This window comes from Anser brachyrhynchus (genome assembly GCF_964034855.1).
Source record: "Anser brachyrhynchus genome assembly, chromosome: 16".
Taxonomy (NCBI): domain Eukaryota; kingdom Metazoa; phylum Chordata; class Aves; order Anseriformes; family Anatidae; genus Anser; species Anser brachyrhynchus.
Window position 1 is genome coordinate 15336971 of NC_137734.1, and position 27982 is coordinate 15364952.

General features: G+C 39.6%; 1 protein-coding gene across 6 annotated transcripts in view; it reads left to right on the forward strand.

The window, feature by feature from the left end:
* The window catches only part of PHF20 (PHD finger protein 20), a 77082-nt gene that overhangs the window by 6235 nt on the left and 42865 nt on the right, over positions 1 to 27982 (forward strand). For 5 of the 6 annotated variants that reach the window (XM_080558458.1, XM_080558461.1, XM_080558462.1 and 2 more), the window contains exons 4-13: positions 474 to 528; positions 2147 to 2274; positions 6993 to 7107; positions 13794 to 13965; positions 14145 to 14229; positions 14743 to 14822; positions 18687 to 19074; positions 19463 to 19570; positions 20987 to 21163; positions 21961 to 22131. In XM_080558458.1, coding sequence (XP_080414584.1) covers positions 7025 to 7107; positions 13794 to 13965; positions 14145 to 14229; positions 14743 to 14822; positions 18687 to 19074; positions 19463 to 19570; positions 20987 to 21163; positions 21961 to 22131 — 1264 coding nt within the window. In that variant the 5' untranslated portion in view covers positions 474 to 528; positions 2147 to 2274; positions 6993 to 7024. The remainder of the gene's footprint in view (positions 1 to 473; positions 529 to 2146; positions 2275 to 6992; positions 7108 to 13793; positions 13966 to 14144; positions 14230 to 14742; positions 14823 to 18686; positions 19075 to 19462; positions 19571 to 20986; positions 21164 to 21960; positions 22132 to 27982) is intronic. The other variant, XM_080558459.1, reaches the window with a different exon arrangement.

The window sequence follows — 27982 nt, forward strand, 5'->3', positions numbered from 1 at the left end:
AAACTGAAGGTATACTGTAATTTTCTTTAAGTGCAGTTTTGACCACATGGTAGATTTAAATTGTTAATAATCTATTCAAACATATATAGCTTGAATGTTGAGTAAGTTGCACATACAAAGTTTTATATGCTGTCTACTCGCTTACTTCATGGAGTTATTCTGAAATACCTGGTGCAGAAAGAAGCAATAACAGTAAAGTTACTGGTGGCTTCTATTTCGTGAAGGATAAATGATGGAGAAATTTGATCAGGATACTGGGGGGGAGAGGGGAGTGGAATGTCTTTAATGACCTTGCAGTTCATCTATAATTTGGATCACAGCAGCCTGGTGACCCTCTGTATTGTAGTACCTTCAGATTAAATTGATATTCCAGAGGTGATACTGTATGATTCTATGGAGAGAGAGTTTTTTTTTTGAACTCTGAAGTACTTTTTGTCTCAGAATTCATGAGTATTTTTTTTCATTTTCTATAGTTGTACAGCAGTGTTTGGAATGTACGTGGCCAAATAAGCAACGTGTTTCTTCTTGGTGAGTATAAGCATGGATCTTCAGTTTTCTTAAACATAGCTTTTCTTTCTTTAACCTTTTACAGTTTCGTTTTAAAATTCATGTTTTTCTTAATTCTTGCAAAGGCACTGTTGATCATATTCCTATAAATCTAACTCTGGTATTCTTAAAGCAGGCATTGCAGACTTTCAGATGAAGGAAAAAACAGCAGTTTGGTTGAAGTAGTTCTTCTTAAATGTAGTTTGTTTTATTTAGGAAAAATCTGCTTTATTTCATGTGGCTTAAACCCTTTTCCAAAATCTTTTTGCTTGTTCATTGTGCGAGTGTTTGTCTTTTATCATTAGTGTGTTACAAGGACAGAAAAAAAAAGAAGAAACCAGACTAGCTAAGTGGGAGATAAAATGACTGAAAAGCACTTTTTTCAGTATTGAATACTTATTTCTTTAATTGCACTTGGTAATCTAAATAGTTTTCATTACAGAAAAAATTTTTCCTCTGTTTTTTTTAGTTGCCTGTGTTCATAATATCTGCTTCCATGTTGGTCTCATCACCAGTTTGAATCGACAGCGTAGTTGTATGTGATATTGTTGATAGGATGAAAATGGCATTCTCGCTGTCTTAGGGAGAACATGAGGATTTTTCTTGACCCAGGAAGGGTAGTTTGTTTGCTAACACCTCTTCACTTTTGTCACTGAGTACTTCGAATAAATCTTGGCTTCTCCGTGTAGAGGAGGGTAAATGTAGGTTTTCTACTGGTGTCAGTTTGTTAGTCTACATTTGTAAACCAGAAGTATGTCTGAAATAAAATACTAGGTTCTGTGCTTTGAGTGAATGTTTTCAGTGTTAAGGAGTTAGCTCTACAGTATTACTCTTACAGAAGTTGCAAGTATCAGTTCAGGATCCGGTTTAGGTGTTGTGTTGCAGTTTGTTTCCTGTGTAGTTGATTGAGTCTGGCAAACTTCTAAAGCAAGAAGTAACTATTGGTTAAGATGTAGCTGAGAATCCTGCAAGGTATACCTAAGTACAACTACAGGTAGTCCAGTGTCTTGTTTGGAGTGCCTTGGGGTAGAAAAATTGAGATGTTACAGTGTTCCTAGGAATTTGTTGCGGTGTCTAATAGTCTTCATGTTTAATTCAGATTTTTTCCTGTTTTTGCTCCTATTGCATTAAAAGAAAAGAAACTAAAAAAGAACTTGGTTGAATATCTGCAGCATTGTGTTTGAAAAAAACACAGTGATAAGCATATCTCCTGTAACTTATGGTTTTGTCCTGAAATTTTCTCATTTTGCTATGAAATGGTGTGTACAAACAAAATATGAAGCAGGTCCAGAGGATTCCTTAGATTAATAGCTGGTACAGGAACTGTTTTTTAAGTGTAGGGTAAAATACCGTGAGGCATACTTCGCAGTAGCACTGAAGCTCTAGGCAAAACTTGTTAGGCATGGCACAGGCAAAAAAAAGTCTGTTGTAATCAGCCTCCCCAGTCAGTGCCAAAATAGTTCTCAAAAGTGGTAGTTAAACGTTTGTGAGATTCTCATACTTAGTCTTCATAAGATGCCATTAGAATTTTATAATGTAAACGGTGTCTGGAAGTACTGTTTTACAGTCTGATACAGCCATTACCTTTTCTCATCTGCAGGTTTGTGGTTTCAGCACAGCATGGCTGTGGTCATCCACTTGCAAGGTCTTCGATTGTGGTGGGGACCATGGACTTCTCTGGATTGACCATTCCTGATGGGGGCATGCATATTGTAGGGGGTAAACTGGGTGAGGCTTTCATTGTTTTACCACTGATGCAAGATGCAAGGGCTGGTATGATGTATGCAGATGGTATAAATAAGAGGTCAAAAGTAATTATTGCTGAGCAGTAAAAACCTTATATGCAAAATGTGATTGGACTTGGTCCTTGGCAGTTTCAGAATGTGCATTTAGATATGCTAGCAGTATTGTTATGCTGTCTAGTGCTGGAGTGAATGGCAGAGTCAGATTATGCTTTGTGGAATCCACTCTTATCCTGTCTTAGCATAGAAACTGCTTATACTGCTATATGTAAAGGAAGCAAAATACACTTGGGTTTTCTGTTGCTTGTATAGGACCTATATTTCAAATCTTGGGGCTAGGTTTAGAAGTCCAGCTTTGAGTTATGCTTGTACTGCACCTCCAGAGAACGCAAGACAACCTCTTGCTGGTTCCTTTCACTCCCCAGTTTCTCAAGTGCTTTTTGTTAAACTGATACCTCTCCTACCTACCCTGTCTCCTCTTCTCCGTAGTCCTGTGGAACCACCAGTAATGTAGAATGCCTGCTGGAATTGGACAGCAAGCTTACCGCTCCAAATAAAACTTAATGCTGTTTTGTACTGAGTGTTTAAGTATTTTATTTTTATGCAATCTACCAGAGCTCCCTTATGAAGCCAGAGAACTATGGTTATTCATCGAGTTCCTCGTTTTTTGTGAATTGGGCTCTATTGGGAGGGTGGAGGGAGATCCCTGGTTTGGCACAGTTAAAGTACAAAGACAATGTGGCTGAATTGTGGGAGCGAATTTGCCTTCTAAGCTGCTTATGAAATACTGAAGTAGTACTCAGTTTGGAAGTGGAACTGGTTTAAAGGCAGGGTTTTGTTTTGGTGTGATTGTAGGGAATGTTTCAGTCATAGTCATGAGAGATTTGGAAGGCATTGTTTGCAAAGGTAGCTTGGAAAAGACTGCAGTGATTCTGCAGTTTTCAGAGAGGAAAATAAGAGGCTGGTATTAGTGACTCTGCCAGAACTGCTCAGTTATATTTTACATGACAATATGAAAGAATTATTCAATTTCTAGAGGAACCTTCTTCTGTCAAAACTTACTGAGGCACCAGATTTGGGGCTAAGCACTCATGGGAGCTTAAAACTGAAGAGAGTAGGAAATGCTACAGATGAGAGTATGCAGGACCCGTTTAGTGGAGCAGAAGGCTTGTTCTGAAAGACAAAAATCATGATTCCCAAAGGGGTCTATTAATTTAAGTGTATTCTTCTCTGCATTGTCCTTACATATAAATGTACCTTCCTAATTGGTACCTGTAAGTATTCGAATAGTCTTTTAAATCTAAATCACTTCACCCTGACTCTTACAGGGAAGGTAAGGCTCTCTCTTTTAAGCACCAGAAGTGTGTGCTTCTAGTCACACAGATTTGGAAATGCTTTCTGTTGAAACTAGCAACCTGTCTAAATTCTAGAGTAACGGTTTCTGAAATGCTCCTCTAATTTTTATAGTGGAATAAGAAATTTTAGAGAAAAGCCTTTCAGCTTTGGGGGTAGATCTAGTAACTACCACTTTCTTTTCTTGTGGTCTTGAGCACTTGAGAAAAATGGATTCCCGGAGTTACCAAAGTGAAAGGCCTGCCCATGTCTTGTTTTAGTTGCCAAGTCAGTATAAATTAATTTTCTGCTAGAGACCATCTGGAGTTGTTTTTAATAATCTGTTCTAGTATAGTTTAAAGTTTTTAGGTAGTTATAGCAGGAGTGGACAGAGAACCTAAGATATGAACCATGAAGCAGAGGAAAAACGCTGTGTTCAGTGTTGTCTTTCTGAGCAGTGAGGTACTCCAGAAGGTCAAGGTCATGCTGGTGCAACGTGGAGGGGTTTGGGTTTGCCTGTTGGCCCTGTTCACGAAGAGCTACGTGATGGCTCCCAGTAAAGGTTTTATCATCTGCTTTCAGTCTTTCTCTAGGGCTGTACATTCAAGTGTAGAACTGTTGAGCTGCTCTACCAACTTATCTGTGTTGTGTAATGTTCTGGCAAGTATATATCTGCTGGAGGAAGCTGTTCCTGAAACGAGCTGCAAGTGAAGAAGACAGCCTGCTTTGCAGGGCATGTAAGCATAGGGACTGCTGGATTGAGTTAAACAGGATCAGAGGGATGTGAGAACCCAAAGGAGCCCAAGTTTCACGATGCAGAAGGGGAGAGGAAGGAAGAACGTGGGGAAGGGGTGGTGATGTGGGTGGTTTTTTCCTTAAATTTTTTGCTCTTGTTCAACTTCCTGATCAGTTGCCTTGTAACAGGCTTGGCTGAGTTGGTGAGGGGTAGTAAGTGTGTGCTCTAACAAATGGTGATGTTCAGCTGACTAGCTGCGAGGAGGAAAGTTCAGTTTTAGAGGACCTGCAGCCCCTCTAAATAAAATTAAATGACTTCTGTTTTTTTCAGATTTCCCTTTTGTTGTGATGCTCTTTAATTCTTTTTATTTTGATATTTAACTGAAACCTTAAGACCTTCCGTGCCAAAGTTGCTGACGTTTATGTGTAGAAGCCCTATTGTACAAGATACTGCTACAGAAGTTATGAGGCTGGTATGCTCCTCTTGCAGGGGAGCTGGAATGAGTGCCTTGCAGCTCTTCCTGAAGGGGGCTCCCCTGTAGGGCTTCATTAGTGTACTTCTGGCATTTAGGAGTACTTGGTCTTTGCGTGTCCCTATCAGTGAAATGGAAAAAAGTAAGTTTACTTGGACAAGAGTCAACTTGCAGCCCCAAGTTTTCCTGTGTTACAAGCATTAAAGCAACGTGTGTCAGCTCTGTGTTGGGAGGCATCGAATTCTGTTGCTAATGCCAGAAAGTGATATTTCATTGATGTAGATCTGTGGAGGAAGTAGGGGATGTTTGAGGTGTAGGTGGATAAGCTGTTTAAAAAAGAAAAAATAAATTTTCAGTTACTTCTTAGATTTTCAGAATAGTGTTAGTTGTTGGTGGGATTTTTTTTTTTATTCTTAGTGGTTTTTCTTCAGAATGTAACCCCCCCCCCCCCCCCCGGTTTTCTTTAATTTCTTTTCCCCTCCCCTTTTCTAATTAAAAGCTATGGAGCTGGAAGGTAACACCCACACCCCCAAATGTCTAGCCATGTAAGACAGCACTGGTTCTGGTTCCTGGACTGATTCAGAGCCATGCTGGGTTAGTCAGCTGTTTATCAGATACTCTAGAAAAGTAACTTGCAGTGATTCTCAGTTCCTAGGTGGCTAAAATATCTTGCAGGTAGTGTCAGTGAATCACCGGGTAGTGAATTGAGCTTGCTGCCAATAGCAGTTTTTTTTCCCCATACCTTTGCAGGCTGTTTTAATAGTAGAGAAGGTAGGTATAAAGCTGTGCTTCAGAGGAAGAGAACAGGTAATCTTTTGGTAGAGCAGTTTCTTCATGATGTGCTTGTGATGCTTGAGGTTGTGGGGGTGCCTATGTGGCCCTCCCATGACAAATGGCCTGGTATAGAAAGTGTGTCAGTGGAATAGCTTTTCTCTGCAATAGAAGCTTTATGACTTTCTTAAAGATTTTTGGTTTCCAAACCACATTTGAACTTTGAGTAGTTCTTCATAAAATAATGTTAATCTTTTTATAGGTGCAGCTCAGCAGGTGTCATTGCTGTTAATCTATCCTGTGAAACAAAATGCTACTGCTTACTTCACTTGCCTGTGCATGTCTACTCATTCTTGTAGCATGAGACAGTCTTGTTTTTTTTAATTTAATTTGCATCCATTTTATACACCTTTATTTGAATCCTCAAGATACAGGAGGAAATTCTTCCCTCTGAGGGCAGCGAGGCCCTGGTCCAGGCTGCCCAGAGGAGCTGTGGATGCCCCATCCCTGGCAGTGCCCAAGGCCAGGCTGGATGGGGCCGGGGGTAGTCTGGGCTGGGGGCAGGGGCCCTTGCCCATGGCAAGGGTTGGGGCTGGGTGGGCTTTAAGGCTCCTTCCAACCCAAACCTTCTGTGATATTCTGTAATGTCTTCTTACTGTAGGCTATAAAGCATACTCAAATTTTTGGATCTTGTGAGCTTAAAGACTACAGGAATGGATCATAATTTGTATCTTATCATTGTGGGAAGTTACTGACAAAAATATGGGAGAAGTAGCTCCTGAAGTGTACCTTTGGCAAGATTTCTTAAAATGTTTCTCTGTTGGAAATGTGTTAAGAGACTTTATTTTCTGGTTAAAATGGTGGAGAAGAGGGAAGAAAACATAAATATGGAAACAGTTTAGGCAGTTTTCTAAAGTTGGTTAAAGTATCTGCGTAATTCTTTAAACTCCTGCATTTGTAGTGATGAGGTGACATAGCATTCAAGAGTGTTTCACTACCGTAGTAGATTTTGAAAGATTGTTACTATGTATGTTTTTGCCCACTTCCTATTTACTGAATTCCTTGTTTTCATTAAAACCAGGAAGGGGAGGGGGGAAATAATGAAACTTCTCTCTCAGTCTTGAATAAACATTGGGTTGCAGAGTTCTTAACTGACGGACAAAGGTTGAGCTTCGATCTTTCCTTGTCTGGTAGCTATCCTTTTGAACACATTTCTTGAATGATTCTGCACACTGTCACTTGGGAACTCTTGTTTAAGAGGTAATTGTCCCCACTACTTCCTGTGAACAAGAAATACTAGGGTCCCTTAACATCTAGCTTTTGGGGGTTATGGTGCATAAGTTTATTTTGTGTGTGTCTTGATTAGTGATTGATATTTAATTGCATTTTTCAGGGGAATAAAATCAGCAGTGTTGATTTTACAAAATGACAAAACATCCTCCGAATAGAAGAGGGATCAACTTTGAGGTGGGAGCCCAGTTGGAAGCCCGTGACAGATTAAAAAACTGGTATATTTTTAAAAACATTCATATTATATTAACTCTAAGTCTTTAATATATTAAACATTTTATATTGATACCGTATTTAGAGTCCTGGTCATTTGTTTTTAGGAAAGTAGTTAATTTCTAGCAGTTTATATACCAGTGCTTAAAATGGGCAATACGTGCTGATCTGTTGTGCTGGCCTTTTAAAATGTGTACTAGTGCTATATGTCTGGGAAATAGGACTACACAGACCTAGCAGGGCTTCAGACTGGTACTCTGAAATTCACATTTTAAATTTTGCGTTATACACAGAGTAGTCATTGTGAAGAGATAAATCCTTTGAAGTAGAGAGTACCAGAGGTAGTTCCTCAGTATTTCCTTTCCCATTGCTTTTAAGAAGTTGTAGGCTTTAAAGTCTGAAATTGTTATAGCCTGAGGGTGGTCAGCCACCAAATTAGTGAACTGGATGGGGAAATGCTAGTAAGTTTGGAATGCTATTGAGCTTGTCCTGCAGACTCGAGTTGTGAGGAAGAAGACTTAGCAACTGCAGCAGAAGGGAAAAAAGGCCTAAAAGTTAACTTGGGTAACTGAGTCAATTTGGGCTAAGTTTGAGCCAACTTCAAACTTTCTGTTTAGATAATGTTAAATGTAGCTCTTTATGGAAACAACATGAAGCGCAAATATTAAGTTACACTTTATGTTGCCTTTCCTGTGTGACATAAGTAAGGCTTCAGTCCGAATCTGCATGTATCCTTTGTATTCTTGAGCTTTGTTGATATAAGAAATAATTGTGAAGCCTACAAAAAAGGTACTTAGCCTGTCTGTGGTGTAGACTTATCAGAGGTACAGTTTAGTATAGATCACATTTGAGTAAGACTAAAAATTCTGGTTAGTGACTACCTATCTGACATGTTTGGAGAACAACAGTGGCTCGAAGTCTGAGTATGTAGCTCTTACATGGGAAAACTTGGCAGGCTGGGATGGAATTCAACACCCACTACTTTCCACATATCCCTTGACTTAAAATTGAATTTTGTATGTACTAAGTGTCCAAAACCAAACATGTTTATTTTTTAAAAGCTCTTGACTTTAGATGACGTGTCTTGTACACTGTTCTGCAACTTAGTTTTGATTTTTTTTTTGTTTTGATTTTTTTTTTCTTTGCTTGCTGAGTTTTGGAAACCTGGGTCAGAAAGTCCGTGTTTCCTTGACTGGTAATCTCCATATATTTCTGTATTAAGGGGTTATTAACCAAAACCTTTAAGAACTGAGGGCTTATTTTCTCTCAGCAGTATTAGCAGCGACAGACTGGGGACACCTGTCCAATCTCTTTCATAGAAGGTATGGATTTGTAGAGGACAGCAGACTATTTTCCTGTAGTACTTTCACCTGCCCCTGCGTGAACAGGACCACTCTCTGATATGGCTACAATGCACTCCTTTTATGTGGATATAAAATTTTCCGTTTCCAGGTGCTTTCTCTTTTCCTTCTAGATCTTCAGAGGTCCAAGCTTTTTGTTTTGTTGCTTTCTTGGTACTTAAACATAGGTGGAAGTCTTCTCTTTAACAGAGGGCTGCCTTTGATTTCTGTGCTCAATACCAAACACACTAGTCAATTAGTGGGCCAGTATTGCTTCTCAAATTGCAGTAGTGCTTTGGAAAGTGTTTCACATCAGAGCCTCATTTACCTGCCTTTCATGGCAGCAACTCTTGCCGTGGAATGCTAGCTCAGGACTTCCACGGTGTTCGGGTATGATGCCAGCCTCCCAGCCCTATTGAATAGAAAAAGTTTGCACATGCCAGCAGAGGAGTCAATGTAACAGCTGCTCCTTGCCAGACTGCAAAGTGAATGTTGTGTCACTTAGATCGCATATCAAAGGTTGCTTTGGTGTATCTTAATGATCATAATGTATTGAATATGTGCTTAAATTCCTGATGTTGGTTGTCTGGGTAACTTTCTAGGCTTGAACTCCAGAGAGTACAGTGAGTACTTTTGGTGCCATGTCTTATTTTAAAGGCTTGGCTGACACATCAGAGCTGTCATGAAGGACCTCTGACAATGTCTGCTAACCTTAAGGCACTAAAGGGGAAGAGCTCTGTCCATCAGATGGTGCCTTCATGCATGCACAATGTTCTCTCGGTACACGGTGCTGGGGTTCAGAGGATGGAGTAGTGGGGCTGCTCCGGTAGTGCGATCCTGAGGCTAGAGGGTCCTAAAGAGGCCAGCTGTGATGACTCAGGTGCACATGCTGTCCCTGCTGAATTGAGTTCTTGACACTTTTTGAACTGGATCATTTAAAATCTTCACTGTTGGCTAGCCCCAGATCTGGTTTCTTAACAGAAAAAGGATGACGCTGCTCTGGATGCCTCCAGTAGCGAACAGTGACGTCTCTTGTATTACCATACTTTAATAACACCTCTTTCCAGTTCTTTCATTTGCTGTGCAAATAAAATGGTTATAAAGAAACTTTTGATTCTAGTTGAGGTTCTCGAATATTGAGATCAAGATTATTCTTGCTAGGATAATTGTACTGCCCTGTTATGGTAAAGGTTGTTTAATTGTTCATGCTGTCAGAATTTTGTTCCACTACTGAAAGGATGGAAGCTCGTAGCTGTTGTCCTCCTAGACATTTCTGTTCTTCTTAGCGTTGTCTTGACTACACTAAGCTCATCCCTTCCTAGCTCCAAGAAAAAAAGGGGTGTTACAGCACTTGCAATTAAGTATATAGGAAAGGGATACAAATTATTCCGGTGCTGAGAGAGGGAGAGTACTTAAGTCAGCACTGTGATTTTGAATTTCCAAATACTCCTACAAAGAAAAGGGAAGGGTTTACACTTGTCTGTACAAGAAACTTATTTTTGTTGTTTGCTGTGCTCTGACAGCTGTAGTCTGAAGTTGCCAGTCACTGCTAATCCCTGTCTGAGAGTTACGCTGTTTTGAGATTTTGATTGTTGCTTGGGTGTTCTTATCAAAACTTATTCCCATAGTTTGTGCTTCTTGGAGGTTTTCCCTTACTTGCTGTTTAGCTAGCTCGTTAGGCATAAGGCCTTGAAAGATACAAACTCACGGTTCCTTTTGAATTGAGCTGGAAGGCCATTTGTTTTAGTCTCCTGATAAATCGTAGGAAGTTGTCTGATTGCGGCTTGTTTTTCACAGGTTGTTGGGTAAATACTAAAATCAGTGTCTGCCGGTGATTTCTTGCCCCAAATCAATTAGTTGCTCTGAAAGCCCATGAAGCCAGCTTACTGCTTCCTTTATGGTTTGGGAGAGGATGACCCATACCTGGATGCATGGCAGTCTGTACTTTTCATGCCTTGTAGTGCAGACTTCAGCTGTTGGCTTTTTGCTTTGCGTATCCTTCCATAGTGTGTTTTCCTGATTAAACAAGTTCCTTAAGTTACCTCTGTCCCATGGCAAGTTCACAGGCTTTTTGGGTATACTTTTTATGAACGTTGTAGGGATATGCTGTATTGCTTCTAGCACTTCTGCGTATATCTGTGTGGACTTGTGCCTCCTGAAGTGGCATGCTTGCTCAGCGCTTTGAAGGCTAGGGGAAAAATGCTGGAGGAAGGAAGCTTGCAGTGTCAATGTGTAGCGCTCAGAGCTGTTGAGAACCTGTGAACTTTTTTTCTTCACTTTAAAGTTTCCAGGCATGAGGCAGTGCCATGGTGCTTTGTAGCTGAAAGGAAGGTAACAATGGGGAGGGCCGTTGAAGTTTCTAGCTAGATGTAGCAGAGCTTCTAATAGATTTTGTGTTCCAGTTGAGCACTGAACGTTGTTCACTGACGGTGGTTGCCTCAAAAAGGGGAAGATGTTCAGACTTTCCCGTATGTTATCCAGGAACTGCAGTTCACCCACACTGGCTCTCAGCCAGGCTAAAAGTTGAGTCTTACTGTCAAGTATGTTTTTGCTGCTCTTGTTGATAGATCAGTCTCTCCCCCACTATCAGGGGGTCTTTAGAAGGCGAGATGGAATAGGTGCATATGATACTGGTGCACGGTTCCCAGATGGCGGTTCTTGTGGTAAAGGATCCTGTTCTTCCTTTCCCTGTATGAAGAAGGGAATAGTCTTGGACTGTATAGTTTGTTGGCTTCTGTCACGTGGGCATGTCTCTCCCCTGCAGGAGAAAATCAGTGGATTGCATGGGTTTATCAGACATGGATGTCTTTGTAGAACAGATCATTAGTTTAAGTCTGTTCTTGATCATTCTTTATCAGTATCCCTCTTTATCCTTGAGAATCTGGATGAGCTTCAGGCAAGAACTTCCTTCTGCTGGTCTCTCATTGAGAGGGCCTGGAAATTCTTGCCTCTATTTTTGCTGTTCTATGCAGGGAACTGGGTAATGATTTTTGTAGTTACCTCTATTGAGTGTTTTGTAGTTGCTGAGATACGTAAGAGAAAGCTACCTTTAACAGAACTTTGTTATATGTGGAAGGACTCTGAATCTTTCTTCCTTATTAACCTGAGCAGTTTTGGGTTTATCTGGACCGATGGGCTGAGGCCAACTGTATGAAGTTCAACAAGGCCAAGTGCCGGGTCCTGCACCTGGGGCGCAACAACCCCAAGCAGCGCTACAGGCTGGGAGATGAGTGGTTGGAAAGCTGCCTGGCCGAGAAGGACCTGGGAGTATTGGTTGATAGTCGGCTGAGTATGAGCCAGCAGTGTGCTCAGGTGGCCAAGAAGGCCAACAGCATCCTGGCTTGTATAAGAAGCAGTGTGGCCAGCAGGGCTAGGGAGGTGATTGTCCCCCTGTACTCGGCTCTGGTGAGGCCGCACCTCAAGTACTGCGTTCAGTTTTGGGCCCCTCTCTACAAGAAGGACATCGAGGTGCTGAGGCAAGCCCAGAGAAGGGCGACGAAGCTGGTGAGGGGTCTGGAGAACAAGTCTTATGAGGAGCGGCTGAGGGAGCTGGGCTTGTTCAGCCTGGAGAAGAGGAGGCTCAGGGGAGACCTCATTGCTCTCTATAGGTACCTTAAAGGAGGCTGTAGCGAGGTGGGGGTTGGTCTGTTCTCCCACGTGCCTGGTGACAGGACGAGGGGGAATGGGCTAAAGTTGCCCCAGGGGAGGTTTAGGTTGGATATTAGGAAGAGCTTCTTTACTGAAAGGGTTGTTAGGCATTGGAATGGGGTGCCCAGGGAAGTGGTTGAGTCACCATCCCTGGAGGTCTTTAAGAGATGTTTGGGTGTAGAGCTTAGTGATATGGTTTAGTGGTTGACTTGTTAGTGTTAGGTCAGAGGTTGGACTAGGTGATCTTGGAGGTCTCTTCCAACCTGGATGATTCTGTGATTCTGTAAATGTGACATCTCTTGGCCATCACCCAAAAAAAAAGTTACTACTTAGGAAGGAAGGAGTAAAGATATCCCTACCATAAGTATCTCCTATCCTATTTTCTTTCTCCTCCATAGCCTTTGCTGCATGTGTTCTGATAATATACAGGAATGAACTAATGGCAAAGCGTGAGGTGAGGTATGTGGTTCTAGGCAGGGCCTTAGGTTGTGGCTGCAGTGCAAGTCTCTGGTGTGGAGTATTTGTAGCTCTTTTTGAAGAAGTTATGGACGTCTCATATCTGCTGAAGGATTTCAGTTGTAGGTAACCCTTCTTTTGGTCTGTATGGGATTGTAAAGTAATACTCTGTATTGTATTTTAAGTCTCAATTCATTCTTTTTTAGTTTTATTTTTAGTGTTAGGCATCCTTTTGAAATGCCACTTTTTTCTGTCCCTACCCCTTGTTCTGTCTTCTTAAGCGTGGTCTATAAGTGTGATTTATTAGGTAAAGAATACTTGTGGGTTTGAGTTTTTTCTTTTTTTTTTTTTTTCTTTTAGGCCTTTGTTCCAGAATTCAGTGGGGTCTTGTTTTCAGTTATCTGGAAGAAAAACACTGACAAGTGAAGGTTTTCTCCTGGTGCTATTACTGCAGAGGGAAAATTTCAAAATTTGGGATGTTATCTTCAGTTGGGATAGTGAAATGTGCTGTGATTCTGAAATACATACTTAAGTTGCAAATTACCAATGCAATTAAAGAAATGCATAGATTAAGGTCTTCCTGATGAGAAATTACTGTGTGTGCCCTCTCGCTGGTTCCTGTGCTTGCAGTATACCAAGAGCCTTGTGTCTGAAATTCCTAGAACTTTGAAGATGGAATTTAAGAATCCAAAACTTAAATCGGGTTTAGTGTCTACATTAGGCTTCTACAGTTAAACTGAAGAGGCAATTTATGACCCATATTGATGGGCAGCTCTGTGAGAAGTTACTGTATTGACCTTCAGATGTTGTTAAGAGGGAGCTGAATCTATCAATTTTGTGTACATGTAAAATTTCTAGGTATGGGGAAAGCTTTTTTGACTTACTGATCTCTAGCTATGTTTTTCCACCCCAGACTAGAAACTCCTCAGTTGTCTTTTCTTCCTGTAACCAGTGCTTGCTTTTATGTTGTTCAGTTCTGGGATTCATTCTGTACTGAGCTCCAAGTCATCTGTAGCATTTTTACTGCTTATACAAGTAATAAGTCCAATAATACTGAGGTTGTAGAAACTAAAGGTTGTTAGGTACAGTGACATGGATCCCCACCACACCTGATCAAGCAGTCTTCATCTATTTTGCTTTTGATCATGCAGAAAGCAATCTGCATGTAATGTTTACACTGTAGTTAGAGTAAGCATATGGGACATCTTCGTTCTTAACTGAAATATTTTAATCTCTGTTGTGTCCAGGTATCCAGCTCACATTGAAGAAATTGATTATGAAGAAGGAAAAGTGCTTATCCACTTCAAACGCTGGAACCATAGATATGATGAATGGTTTTGTTGGGACAGTCCTTATTTGCGTCCCTTAGAGAAAATACAGTTAAGAAAAGAAGGATTACATGAGGAAGAAGGGTGTGCAGTAAGTAGAAAATAAAGGATATTTGAGAATGTGAAACTGATGTGCTGTTGCTTCATTGCCTGCTGTATAAGCTTTAGGGCTTATTTTAAATACCGGAAAGCTAATCGTTCTGATGTTTTAATATAGGTGTATATTTCTGTATTTCTAAGATGAAAACACTTTTAAATACTGTCTTGTAGGGTTTCCATATAAATGATCAGGTGTTGGCATGCTGGTCTGACTGTCGCTTCTATCCAGCCAAAGTTACTTCAGTTAACAAAGATGGTAAGGACTCACTTATGTTTCTGTTGTGCTTTTTAGTAGTACATTTATAGTTGTGTGCCTTTTTGGTTAAGAGAGTACAGAAACAGAAAACAACTGGGACTTTTTTCTTAGTTACATATCTTAATCTGTCATCAACTCTTAATGTAGCTGAAAAGGCTACATCTTTATGAACAAAGAACCTTCTGGGTTATCTAGTCAGTAATTGCTTTAAGTATATTTTTGGAGAAAGTTGTTTCTCCCTAAATTTATAATCTAAGGGGTGTGTGTAATTGCAGTAAAACTGATGTCAGGGCTGCAAAAACTCTTTATAAACAGACTTAAAAGCGCAGTCATGCTTCTTTTTGAGTATCAATTAGTATGGACTTGTTCTTGTGCTGTGCTTTCTTTCCATTGACTGTACCTTGTAAGATCAAGGAGAAGAAAGTATACAGCTTCACTATTGGAGCTGTTAGTAGATATTCTGTTAAATAACTTCTGATCTTTAAAACTATCTGCTTTGTTTTCATATTTTAGGTACATACACTGTGAAATTTTATGATGGTGTAGTTCAGACTGTCAAAAACATTCATGTCAAAGCTTTTTCCAAAGATCAGGTAAGTAGCGTGTTCATTCTAATATTCTAAAACGGCTGGTGAAAGTAGCTAGGTTTGAACTATAAAGTACAAAATGAATGAAACTCCTCTATTGCTAAAATACAGTGCATTTGAAATGAAATCCATTAAACTGAAAAGGGTATGCAAATCTTCATGGCATGTTTTACAAACTCTCGAACTCATGTTCTCATGAATACGCTTCTTGAACTAAAGTCAGAGGTATAAAAAAACTTGTCTAAAAATCCTTGGGAGATTCAGAGTTTACATATTAAAACTAGTGGTGGGATACTGTAACACAGTTTGAGATGATTTTTGTGATATATATACTTTCCCAAGGGATGGGGAACTATGAAGTGAAGGGAGATTATTCATCCCCAGAGTAACTACTTGATTATCTTGGGACCTTTAAGGAAGTTGTCGAGTAGTCTTTCATTCACAGCTTTCAGAAGATTTTTTTCCTAACCACATTTTTCTTCTGAGGTTTGGCCGTTCTACCATCGCTTCACCTGCTCTGTTCGTTGGGTTCAATCTTCAGCTAGTGATGGAAAGTATTAGTGGGCTATTCTAAAAATCTTGTCTTGCTCATAGTGAGAAGAAAGAAGTTGTTTCTATTCAGTTTTCCCATGGATTCCTTGTAGGAAAGGGTGACAAATTCTGATCCTGTTTAACTAGGTTAAAACTTTTAAGTGGATGCCTCAGAATAACCTGTTTAAAGGAATGGTTTTAAGCCTGTGGTCCTGCCACACGTTTCTGTCGTGTAGTTGTAGCCTGTGTTTTTAGTCATGCCCTTTGCTCTTGTTTTTTTGGGACTCTCAAGTTTGAACAAAGAAATTGGATCTCTCCCTCAACACAAGCCCTAAGTACGGATTCCAATAATGAATTTTTTAAAAGCAGAATTTAAATCTGTCACTGCTCTGAAGAGACGGGCTGCTTCTTTGGCGACATGAGGGTCTGTCTGTTCTCCCAGGCAACAAGCAATAGGATGAAAGGAAATGGCCTTATGTTGCACCAGGGGAGGTTTAGGTGTTGGGTATTAGGAAAAACATCTTCACTGAAAGGGTTGTGAAGCATTGGAACAGGCTGCCCAGGGATGTCATTGAGTCACCATCCCTGATGGTATTTAAAAGATGTGTAGATGTGGTGCTTTGGGACATGGTTTAGCGGTAGACTTGGCAATGCTAGATTAATGATTTTAGAGGTCTTTTCCAACCTACATAATTCTGTGATTCTGTTCCTTGGTCTGTAGATTTGTATATCTGCCAGACTGGGAAAAAACTATTTCAGACTTGCCACAAAGTGCTCTTTAGGCTTTCAAATGCTAATAATTATGCCTGATTCAGGGTTGACTCATACTCACAAGGGAACTACCTTCACGGCCATGAGAAATGTTTCTGCCATATTTAACCTTAAATACATGAAGATGAACAATCTGAAGAGAGATTATTCATAAAAAGGACAAAATATTTTGTCTCTTTTCTCCTGTAGATGGTTTCTCGTGTTTCCATATGGCTGTAGATAGGTTTTGCAAGGAATAAGTTTGCTTCTTTTAACCACTGGCTGGGAAGCTTTCTTTTAACTTGAGAGAGAATTTATACCAGAACATTTTGTTCTGTCCTTTAGCGTAACAAAGCATAAAAGGAAGATTAACTTCTGATTGTGTAAACAGAGCTCTCTAATCAAGTCCTTAAACAGTTGATCTGCTAGAGAGCTCAGGACTCAGTTGTGAATGCAAGTTCCTTGAGGTGTGGATTCAGATGCAGCACTAATGCAGCAGCATGCTGCCAGTGGAGTGGTCTTGTTCTACAGAGGGAAAGGCCGTAGCCATGAAGATGCAAGGAGCTTGTGTCTTAGATGTTCTTAAACAAAAAAAGCCCACCTGTTTTCTGAAGGAAGTAGCATAAACTGGCCTTCTTTTCTGTAATGACTACCTTCGTTTCTTTAATTCCCTCTGAAGAGGGAATAACATGTTCCATTGAACAGTGATAGTGAAATACTTATAACTTGCACAGAGCGATAGTATTTATGCAAGGACAGGCAGCTTTTAAGAATTCAGTAAAGCTGAGCTAGTTCAAGAGACAACCATAAACACAGCAAGCTTAAGAACAGTTTAAGACAGTTTGTGTTGTGGTACCTCATTTTATTCACATCAGATGGTTCTGTGAGTAACACAACTAATGAAACCTAATGTCTGAGGGTTGTTTTTTGTGTGAGGTGTGGTGTTTTTTGTTTTTGGGTTTTTGTTTTTAAACTGATATGTGAGGTTTCCATTGGAGCTTCTCCCACATCTGTGGTATTCAAGGAATCTATATAAGAAGTTTTTTTTTTTTCATACCTGGTTAAAGCAGTGCTCAGGCACCAGTGCCTTTTCTTCGTGAGATGAAAGAATTTTTTCTCTTTGTCTAGCTGTTCTTCTGAAATGCACAGCAATTTGTTTTCACATTTAAAAAAAAAAAGCCAAAAAAAAAAAACCCCACAAAAAAAGAACCAAACTGTTTATCACCTCTGTTGAGTATGATTGAAATCATCTCATAGAAGGTGGAGCAGATGTGCATGTTCACCATTTTATTGCATCAGAATTGTTTCTTAGGACTGTGGTCTGGAAATGGCAGTCTTAAAAGGCACCAGTTCATGTAATCCACATACCGATAGGAAGATTGGGGTGGGAAGAGGCAAGCTGTACTGTCTTACAAGGAATTACTGAGACTTAAGTGTACTCTCAGAATTTTGTATAACTCAAATTAGCTGTTCTACTTTTTCCCAAGTGGTATTCAGCCTTTGTAATCTTCTGATCAGCCTTCAGAGTTTTTTCTAGTCTTCTCTTCCTGGCCTTGTTGTGCCTTGCTGTGCTGTGGCTGGAAAGGAGTCTGGCTGCTTGCTAATGCTTCAAGTTACTAGGTAACATGAAGAGGGAAGTTAGTTAAACTAAAGGCAGTGTTGACATATGAGCAGATATAAATTATTGATCAAGGCTCAAAATTAGAAGGCTTCTGTTGATCAGAGCAGAAGTGTTCGGGGATAGCCTGCAGCAGGAGCATTGGAAGGAGGTAGGGGGAACAAAACCAGCATCCCCCCACCATGTGGCGTTGGGATGAAACCCAATTGCAGCATGCAAAGGGCGTTCAATAACAGTGAACTGTTGATACAGGGGTGTTCTTCCTGGGCTTGTGCTGCTGTATCACAGTTATGGAAGAATGAAGAGTACAAATGAATGAGTTGAATGTTATCAGTAGCTTACTGGACAGGGACTATTAAAGATTTTGAAGTTTAAAGTGCTTAGTGTATTTAAAAATGAAATATAATCAAAAAACAAGCGTGTAGAATTTAACATCATGCAGAAGTTGGTGATGTCAGTTGCTTTTTAGATGACTCTACTTAGCACATTTCAGTAGCAGTGATGATGGCAACTTAAATACTGGTTTATTTTGAGACACTTTTGTTAAAAGATGATGACAGGCCTTGTATCCAGGTGATTGAGGTGTTTGTCCTTGTCTGTGCTCTTGACTCCCACTCCTCCCTCAGTGTCCTAGGTAAGGTTTAAGTAGCGCTGCTCAAGTTGGCATACAACTATGGAGTTGATTACTGGCCCTAACCTGCATATGAGAACCGAGACACAGAAAGTCTCAGATTAATTCCTTTGACAATTCAAAAGCATTCGTTATACTGTCCTGTTAAAGCAGCGTGTCCATGCTGTGTTGGTCTTTGAACAGTTCAAGTACCTTGAAGTTTTTAATCTGTGGGTTACAACACAATATATGCCTTTATTCTTCGAAAAGTTGGAAAAAGTGCAAGTCTGCTAAATACAAAGGTGGGGGTGGACTTTCAGGCTGCAGCAAGTTAATTTTCATATTTCACTCTTTATTATAGAATATTGTGGGTAATGCTAAGCCTAAAGAAAGAGGTAATGAAATTCCGTCATCTCCTGAAAAGCGGGAGAAATTTAAAGAACAGAGGAAAGCAACAGGTAATGCAAAGAAAGACAAGAATGAAAAGACATTAAAGACTGAGAAAAGGGTTAAGCAATCTGATAAAGAAGGAAAACTGATAGTCATCTCAGAAAAAGGCAAGGTCTCAGAGAAGAATATATCTAAGAATGGAAAAGAAGATAAAGAGAATATATCAGAGAATGATATGGAATATTCAGTAGATACACAAATTGAGAAGAAGCCTGAGAATGACAATGTAAAGAGTCCCCAGGAAAATGTGAAAGAAACTAAACGAAAACGTGGAAGACCACCAATAACACCTCCAACAGGTATGTAGTTGAACTTAAATGTATACGCCATGTATTAGAAACCCTTGTAAACTCACTTAGAAAAAAGATCTTGTTCTTCTGTCCACATCCGAAGTATCCAGAAGTTTTCAATTTTCTAAAACTTTAGGCTTGGTTTAGGGCAGCTGAGAGCATACTTGTTACTCACATTTGGAGTTCTAATGGTTTGGTTAGAGATTATGAAGATTACTTGCCTAAATCCGTTATAAAATACGTCTGTAGTAGGATTGAATGCTTGTATGTAGACTTAAAGCCATGGGAAACTATTTATGTAGGTCTAGTATTTTAAGTTGCAAGACTTGTGAATTTATGTTTTAAAGTTTCCCGGCTTTCTATCTAGTCAACTTTTGTTCTCTGTCTAAATATGTAGAGCCAAGTTCTCAGACACTGCAGCCAATAACTTTGGAATTAAGACGTCGGAAAATACCTAAAGGAGGTGAAGTTCCTTCAAAGCGTCCTAGGGTTGAAAGAAACTTGCGTGAGTATTTTGTTTGGTTTTGAACTCACAGTATTTGTACATATAAGCTGAAGTGGAGGAAGAAAAAGTCTGTGGTATTAATCTCTAACTGCGATATCTGAAATAGAAAAACAGTTGCTGCATTTCATCTTAAATTGGCTGTTTGTGTGTAGCATCATCATGCTGAAATTAGCTCCTAAGTCTTGAAAGTTTGGTTTGGATAGAGAAACAACAAGCTGTCATTCTTGACGAATTCCACAGGTGTAAGGGAGGTAATAGTTATATTGGCTCTAATACCTTAAGAGGTTACAGAAGCCCTTCTCTAGCTGGAGAAACTGTTTTAATGGAATCATAGAATTAGAGAAAATCTCAAGTTGGAAGGGACCCCCAAGGATCATTGAGTCCTCCTCCTGGTACCACACAGGACCACTAAAAATCAGACCTCATGGCTGAGAGCGTTGTCCAAACACTTCCTGAACTCCGGCAGGCCCAGTGGAGCCTGTTCCAGTGCCTGACCACCCTTTTGGTGGAAACCTTTCCCTAACACCCAGCCTGACCCTCCCCTGTCCCAGCTCCATGCCATTCCCTCGGGTCCTGTTGCTGTCCCCAGAGAGCAGAGCTCAGCACCTGCGGTCCACACCCCTTGTGAGGAAGCTGCAGGCTGCTATGAGGCTTCCCCTTGGCCTCCTCTTCTCTGGGCTGAACAAACCAGGGGACCTCAGCCGTTCCTCCTAGGTCTTGCCCTCCAGACCCTTCACCATCTTTGTAGCCTTTGGACACTTCGTTTGGATGTTTTTAGTTACTAGATGGAGAATTTAGCACATTGCTTTGCAAAGGGACTTTAATGTTAGATAGAAATTCACATCATTGCAGTCTGATAGTTTCTACTTTTAATATTGTATAATGACATTTAAAGAACTTGAATGTGTTGTTGAGAAAGAACATTACTATAGAAGATGTAGTTTTGTGAACAAGGAGATGAAGATCTGAAGAAGGCTCTCTTTCCCTTCCTTAGGACCAGAAGGCATTAAAACTTGAGTTCATGTACGTTACCATTTTAGGATCAAAGTTGTTTGTGTCTGAATTGTCACATCTAACTTCTGGTATTACTTATGTGTGTGGGATGGTTGCTTTTTAAAGCAATGTTTTATCAGTAAGATAGTGATCGTTATCTTAAATTTGTTAACAAAAGAAAATATTAAGAGATATACAAAATAGGCTTTTCCCTGGATTCTATGCTTTTTTTTATAACTGTTGATATCATTGTAGTTTTTGTGGAGAGGCCTAATCACTAGGGCTATTTGGCTTTTGCTGTTAAACTGAATAATTAAAAACAATTCAAAACCCTCGCTGGGAGGGAAATGGACTTTCAAGTTGGCTACTGAGCTATTCAGTAACCCTACGCCTTCATAGTACCATCAGATTTCTCTGTTCTAGCTCAGGAAAAATTGAAGAACTCTTCAGATAACCATGAAAAAGACCAGATCAGGAGGCGGTCTTCAAGACTCTCATCTAGTGTTAGCCATGAGATTTTAAATACAGATCATGTCACAACTTCAACAGAAATTCAACCTTTGAAAGATGCAATATCTAACCCAAAGGAGCCTGAGAAGGGTAAGCAGCTTCCTGGTATACTCTGGATGTGTATAGTATAGAAGTCTTCTAGTTGCAAGCACTGTATTTACGCTCGCGTAACCTGCAGACCATGTAATCTGCATTTAAAACCTGATTTGAGTAGCAGTGCAGAGTAAACTTAAGGAAAGCTTATTTTTATCTCTACTGCCTTCATGGTTTTTTGTTTCTGATTCCCTGTCCATCAGTAACCCTAGCACTTACCTTGCGTGTAGGGTGCTTTTCCAGTAGAGATAACTGGCTGGATCCTTGGCTGCTTTGAGAGGGAGAGCTCCACAGGTTGACAAAAGACTTACAGGAAAAGTTTTGAAGAGATGCAGGTTTTGCTTGCAAAAATGAAGTAATTACAAAACTTTAACATTCTTTTGATTGGAGAAGTAATTTAATTGCTAAACTTAGAGTTTAATCCTCTTGAACACTTAAAAACACCAGCCAAGATGCTTTTATTCTTGGACTGGTTAGAAGTAACACTTCATTTTTCTATCTTGTCCTTTACTGCCTTTCCCTTTCAGGGAAAGTTCTGACAATGGTATAAGTAGACCTATCCCATTTCTCTATAATGAGCTAGTAGTCTGTTTTTAAGCAGCTTTTGAATTTAGAGGGTAGATGCAAGTGGTTCTGTCGTAAAAGCTTAATTTTGTGTTAATAAAACAGCAGTCTGATCATGGGTGGCTGTTTCTCTACTGTAATATGATGAACACACATTGTTCCAGAATATGCTTTTGTGTGCATTTTACTCAGTTTACTCTTTTTTTTTCTTTTTTCCTCCTCCCTTACAGTCCAGTTAGATGTTCCCGTTGAATCTGACCAAAGTTTCAGTGAACAAGCGTCTCCTGGAAATGCATCGCATAGCACGGTACTCAGTACGGATGCCAGTTTGCAAGAAGAAAAAGTTGAAGACACTGAGTCTTCCTCTGCTGCTGTCAGAACTCAAGAACCTTCTGCTACAGGTTCAAATTTTGATTTTGTGTTATAATATTAATGCTTTTCTTAAGTCAATTAATGGCAGGTCCTTCATGCTTTTGAGTGTGACTAACAAATAATACACTTGTGTAATGCTAACCATGGGGGGGAAATGTGTAATTTTACTCCTTATGCACTCAATTTTAATCTCTTGTGAAAGCTTTGGAGGTTGACAGGAATATTCCAAAAAGCAGAAATCATACTTTTTAAATGACTGGGTGTAATATTTCTAACGTGTGAATGGTGACATTAATAGCAATGCTTGTTTTCAGGATGTATTTGTCATTCAAGGTTAGGCCATAGTTAAAAGATGGGGTTGTTATTTCTGTGCTGCAGTATGTCAGAGTACTGACGTTGGGGAATCTCAATTGTGCAGTTCTATGCACTCATGTTTTGGCCTCTGTTACACTTAAACCCTGGAATATTCAGAATTTTTAGTGCAAATGTATGAAATAGTTCAAACACTTCAATCTTTCTCAATGTGCAAATTCTATTATTTTATCTTAGAAGTGTACTTACCTTTTTTTTTTTTTTCAAATTGAAAGTTCCTATACAGGCAGTAGACTAAGCCCAAATATAATGCTGTCCTGTGATTATTTCCTGGACCTTCAATATTCTTATCTGCAGCTAACTGGGGAAACTTGAACTACAAATTCACTAGTTTACACTCTATCAAGAAAGCTTTAAATTAAATGGACCAGAGCATTTAGAGGAATTTAGAGTTGCTTAGCATTGCTAGAATAACTTCCGTGCTAGCTTTCATCCTGTTTGTTCTTCCAAACTTCCTCTCCTGCTTGCACATCCTCTTTCACCCACCCTGTACAAATGTGTACAGCTGAAACTGTATGAATGAAATGCCCTCTCTGTTTGCCACTGATAACAATTGCATGTACATGGGTAGTTCATGGTTTGTCTTCTAATATTTAAGGCTTAAAGCTCTTTTGATCTTTGTTCTCTTAAACGGTGTGGTGATACATACACCTGTTTTCTAACTATGGTATATCCAGCATCTTTTCAGTTGGTATGTGTTGGGCATGATCGTTTCACTTTGTGCCATAATGTGTAATCACAGAGCTTTGGGGTTAGTGGTCAAATATTATTTAAAAAAATGTTGCCTCTTGCAAGGGCTTCTGTTTCCTAACTTTAGTACTCACATAGCTTTTCAAGGAGTTTCACAGTATCTTAGCTTCAAGTAACTAGAAAGTCAAAGTAGTATTAAAATTTGTACTAGTGTACATGAACTGGGCTGTTGTTGTAGCTGTATGCTTGTTTTCAGGGATGGCTCCTTTAAAAAATAAAAGGCTTTTGGGATCTGTAATTCATCTGTATGTCAAGTTACAGCAAACAAAATACATCTAGTAAATGTGAAAGAACAAATAGACTAAGACTTCGTACTAAAATATTCTGTGTGTATTTGGTGCTGATTGGGGAATCTCTTCCCCTTTGAACAAACTTTAAGGAATTGATTGACAGACTTAAGGACTCGAGGAAAAAAACTGCTGGTGTTTTAGTTTGACTTTCATACTTATGTTCAGCTTGAAATCACAGATGCAGTGTACGGTCATCTTAATATATATTTCCCCTTGAACTTGCACACTGTATGTTGAGGTGAGATGCTTTGTTTTGTTGGGGAGAAAGTGGGGAAAATAATTCATTTGTACATTTGAAACGTAGTGATACTTCTCAGTCTTAGTTTTAGCTTTTGGGGAGCTTAACTCTGGCTCCAGATAAATGGGGTAGGACTCCAGGATAATGCGGATGTGCAACTGAACCATTGAGAATTCAAGAAACTGTGGTCCCTTTGGCTATCTTTTGCCGTTACTACTTTGGTTTTCCCTTTGGTTTTGTATTGTGTGTATTACTGAGCACTTTGTCTTAAATGGATGAGAATATCAGCTGAATGCATAATACTTCAGTGTAATTCACACTGATGTGATTCGTGGGATGTGGGCATCTCCTGAGCTAACTTAATTGGATACAAGGAATAAAGCTGTGGTAACAACTTTTAGTTTGCTTCAGTACCCAGAGCCTCCAGTATTGCACTCTTAACATTCACACTTCTGTTGTAAGTACTTGAACGAACTTGAATCCAGCTCACTCAAGAATATGTGCTCGCATTGAATTGTTGCCTGAAGTTCAAGAGCGGTGGTGGTGTCTGAAAATCCACGTTTCTGAACATGGGTTTTGTTTCATTTAATTAAAGCCACCTCACTTAACATTAGAAGCACTAGATGTGTGTGGGTGGACATCCAGATGTGGCAATCAAGAGTTTTTATTGGAGAAACTTCTTAGGGATGTGGAGTGAGAATTGTATAGGGTGCCTTTGAGTAAAGACTAAGTTGTCATAAAAGAAAAAAAATTCATAGGTTTCTATATTTAACCAACATTAAAAAATGTTACTAGAGTGAGTGGTTTGTTAATCAGTAGTTTTTAAATTTGTAGATCCTATCAGGGTAAATCTGTTGTTAAAGATTAGAATTGTGTTATCCTGTACATATTTCTGGCTTACTTGTGGCATTGTGTTTGTATACTCCACTGTAGATGACCTGCCTGATAGGGAACAGTAGTGCTCCAAACACTAATAATTGAATGTCAAGCAGTTTATGTTCTCATACTGGCGAGTGCATTCAAGAGTTTTGGGGTTTGGAAAGAGAAGTGTTCTTCAGAACAACTGATACAGGTGGAAAAAATGGGCATTTCTTACGTACAGGGTTCTCATACAGAAAAAAAAAAGTATAGAAGTTAAGGTGAAAGATAACTTTTATTTAGAATAGTGCAACCTTGTAACCCAGTACTAACTTTGTCTGTGGGCTTCAATTCTAATCACTTGATGGGAACTCATCCTCTTTTTGTAGGAAAATACTACAAAATATAAAATTAATAACCCTCCTTTTCTTCAGTGTGTGGTGTTAGTTTTGTTTTGGCATGGGTGAATGATGGACCCCGGTAGTACTGGTTTTAACATGCACGAAGTACAAGAAGAACAAGGTTGATATCATTTTAATATCAGCAGTTCTTAAGGGCAAAAGTGATATTTAAGAGTGCCCAATTACTGGTCAGTAGATGATTAAAGACTTCCAGTAGTTGCAGTCACTTGTGACAGCAGATGCAATGGGGAATGCTTACATGCTTGTTACCTTTTAAAAGGTAATGTGTTCTAGAAGGCAATACAGCATTTTGTCAAAACTTAATTTCCTTTTTTGGAATTTTCATCAAAATTCTGATTAAGTTAATTATATGTAGTGGAGGATTAAAAAAAAACACCGTTCTGCTGTTTTTTGGCTCCCATAGTGTTTAGGGATTACAACTGGTGATTTAGGTTTTAGCTAAATCAAGTCATGCTTCAAATAATGGGGTGAGCCTGTTGGCAAATTCTTACAGCCAGTTAATGCTCTATTTCATGTATCTGAAAACAGCCTTAAAAGCACTCTACAGCTGTTGGTGTGGCTTTACTCTCAAAAATTGATTTGACTTTAAAGGGGAGCTCCCTTTGCTTTCCACAGATCTCCTGTCGTGTTTGTGTTTTCCAGAATTTGAGATGACTTTATTTGCAGAGACATGCATCCAAGGATTCAATTTACCTTGTACTTACCATGTGGTTTTCTAATTTTGTCACTTTTAGCATTGGGTTTCAGTTAATGGAGAAGCAGCAAATATTTGTATCCACTTAGGGCAGCTGCATATCCTGCAGCTCACCTAGGTAGGCTCGTATTCCTTCAAGGTTGTGCAAAAGTTGTCATTGTAAACATAAAGATGGAGTATATATGGAAGTCCATCAACCTTGCTAACTTACAGTTAAGTTTCTTACAGCTAGACACAGTGATCTGGAAACAATGTTAAAGGCTTCACCTGCACTTTGAGAGGTTTAAGTTCACTTACCTGCTAGCCCATCTGAACGCATATTGAGGTTTGCATATTGAGTAGTACACCGGGCACTTGCCAAGCTTTTTGTGCGTTGTAGACATCCCTATTTTTATTGTTATGAATTCAGTGCTGACACAGGGAGAACATGGTACGATGAAATAGTCTTACGTAGTTCTTCCAATGTCAAATAATGTTTCAGGCTCAAAAACCAGAACTTTGTGAACACATAATGAACTGTGATTATTGATGCTCTGTATTTTATTACACCCAGCATTTGCTTTCTGTAGCTGAATGGTTGCTGGATGCGCTGAAGGTGCTTAATGCTGTTCTTATCTAAAGTAAGGTGAGAAGAGCAATCAGGCAAGGTACTCTTTGTTTCACGGTTGGGGTCTTGGAAGACAGGTTTTGGGAAAACTAAGGGAGAAGCATAGTTCGAGTGTTAAAATGTTGAGCAGGAACACTTGAGCTGAAGGAGAACAACAGAAAGTTTCAGAAGAAATAAACAGTGCTAAAGAGGAAGTCAGACCAGTGGTGTAAAGAGGTCCAAGGCATGGTGTAAGGAGTGTCAGCTGAGCTAGGGGTAAGGCTGTAATTAAAACCTGAACTGTTGTGGGACTAGATGTATTCCTAAAGGAACTCCCAAGTGGTTCGTGCGATTGAGGTTGACTGCACTGAACCGACTGACAACGGTAGGCCTAACAAGCCAACTTCATGTTTTTATGACAGATGGAAAAGTCAGAGGCAAGTTTTTTCATCACAACACAGAATCACTGGTGCAGTTACCTACAGAATACATAAAATTTACATCTGCAGTTCAGGAAGGGTAACAGTAACAAACTGAAGAATCATGAAAATACCAGATGGAAGAGACTTAAGTTTAACAGCAGGTGAAGGAATAATTTGTTTTTCTCTTAATACTTCTTTGGAGAGCGGGAGACAGAGACTAGAAGTCTCATCATTTTAAAAAAACAATTTGTGCAGATCTAATGACTAGAAACTGCAGTAAAGTCAGGCTTCTAACTGAAAGGAGAAAAAGCTCTAAGTATTCAGTGCACTGTTGGCATTTTTGGGATGGATTACCACTGCCTTGCAGAAGATTCTCAAAGACTGGCAGACCTTAAATCCGGATTCTGGGCTGCTGCCACACATTCCTATCCTATCAACAGTCAATTCAAACAAAGAATTTGGGGGGAGAAATCTCTTGTGGGCTTAAGCTTCTACATGGTGACACTTTACTGTAAACTTACTGTTAAATTTGCCTTAAAGCTTGTGTCCTTTGGATCATACAGTGCACTGAGAAGTGAGGTAGGCTGCTGAGTTGAATGCTGAAAGGATGTGTTTGTCTCTGCAGTGAAAGTTAAAGGAGATGCTGTTTGTTTGACCTTGAATTTGTGTGATTAATAGTGTAGCGTTTAATTGAGTACCAGGTAAAGATTTTTAACTTTGTTTATAAGCACAGAAGAAACAGCGGGTGGGAGGTTTATTATTAAGATTTCTCTGTAGTCAGAGGAAACATGATACATTCACCTTACCCACCAACCTCCTCTGGAAAGGCAAGTGCCTGAAAACTTGATGCTAATAATGCAAAACTGACCTTCTTTCAATTGAAACCAATTTTAGTGCTATGTTTAGTGAGCAAAAATTGTGTAAGAACGAAAGTAACCCCCCTTTATATGTTGGTGTGATGAAGAAGCTTCAGCTGATGCTTAGCTGGGAGTACAGCCTCCTTAAGGGTTCTCCTGGGTGGCAGAGCTGTGCCTTGGTTTTGTACGGTTTCCTGGCAGCAGGGAATTCTATTGTCTTGTAAAGAAGGAAGATGCCCCCAAATGTGGTGGCAATGCTAATAATTTAAGCTTTGTTTTGAACTTTGTGTGATTGTCTGTGGTTTTCGTTTCTCAGAATAGATTCCTTTTGCACATTGCAGTAAGTTTTTTCTTCTTTCCTTCCCCCTACCCCATGTCTTTGTTACCTCCT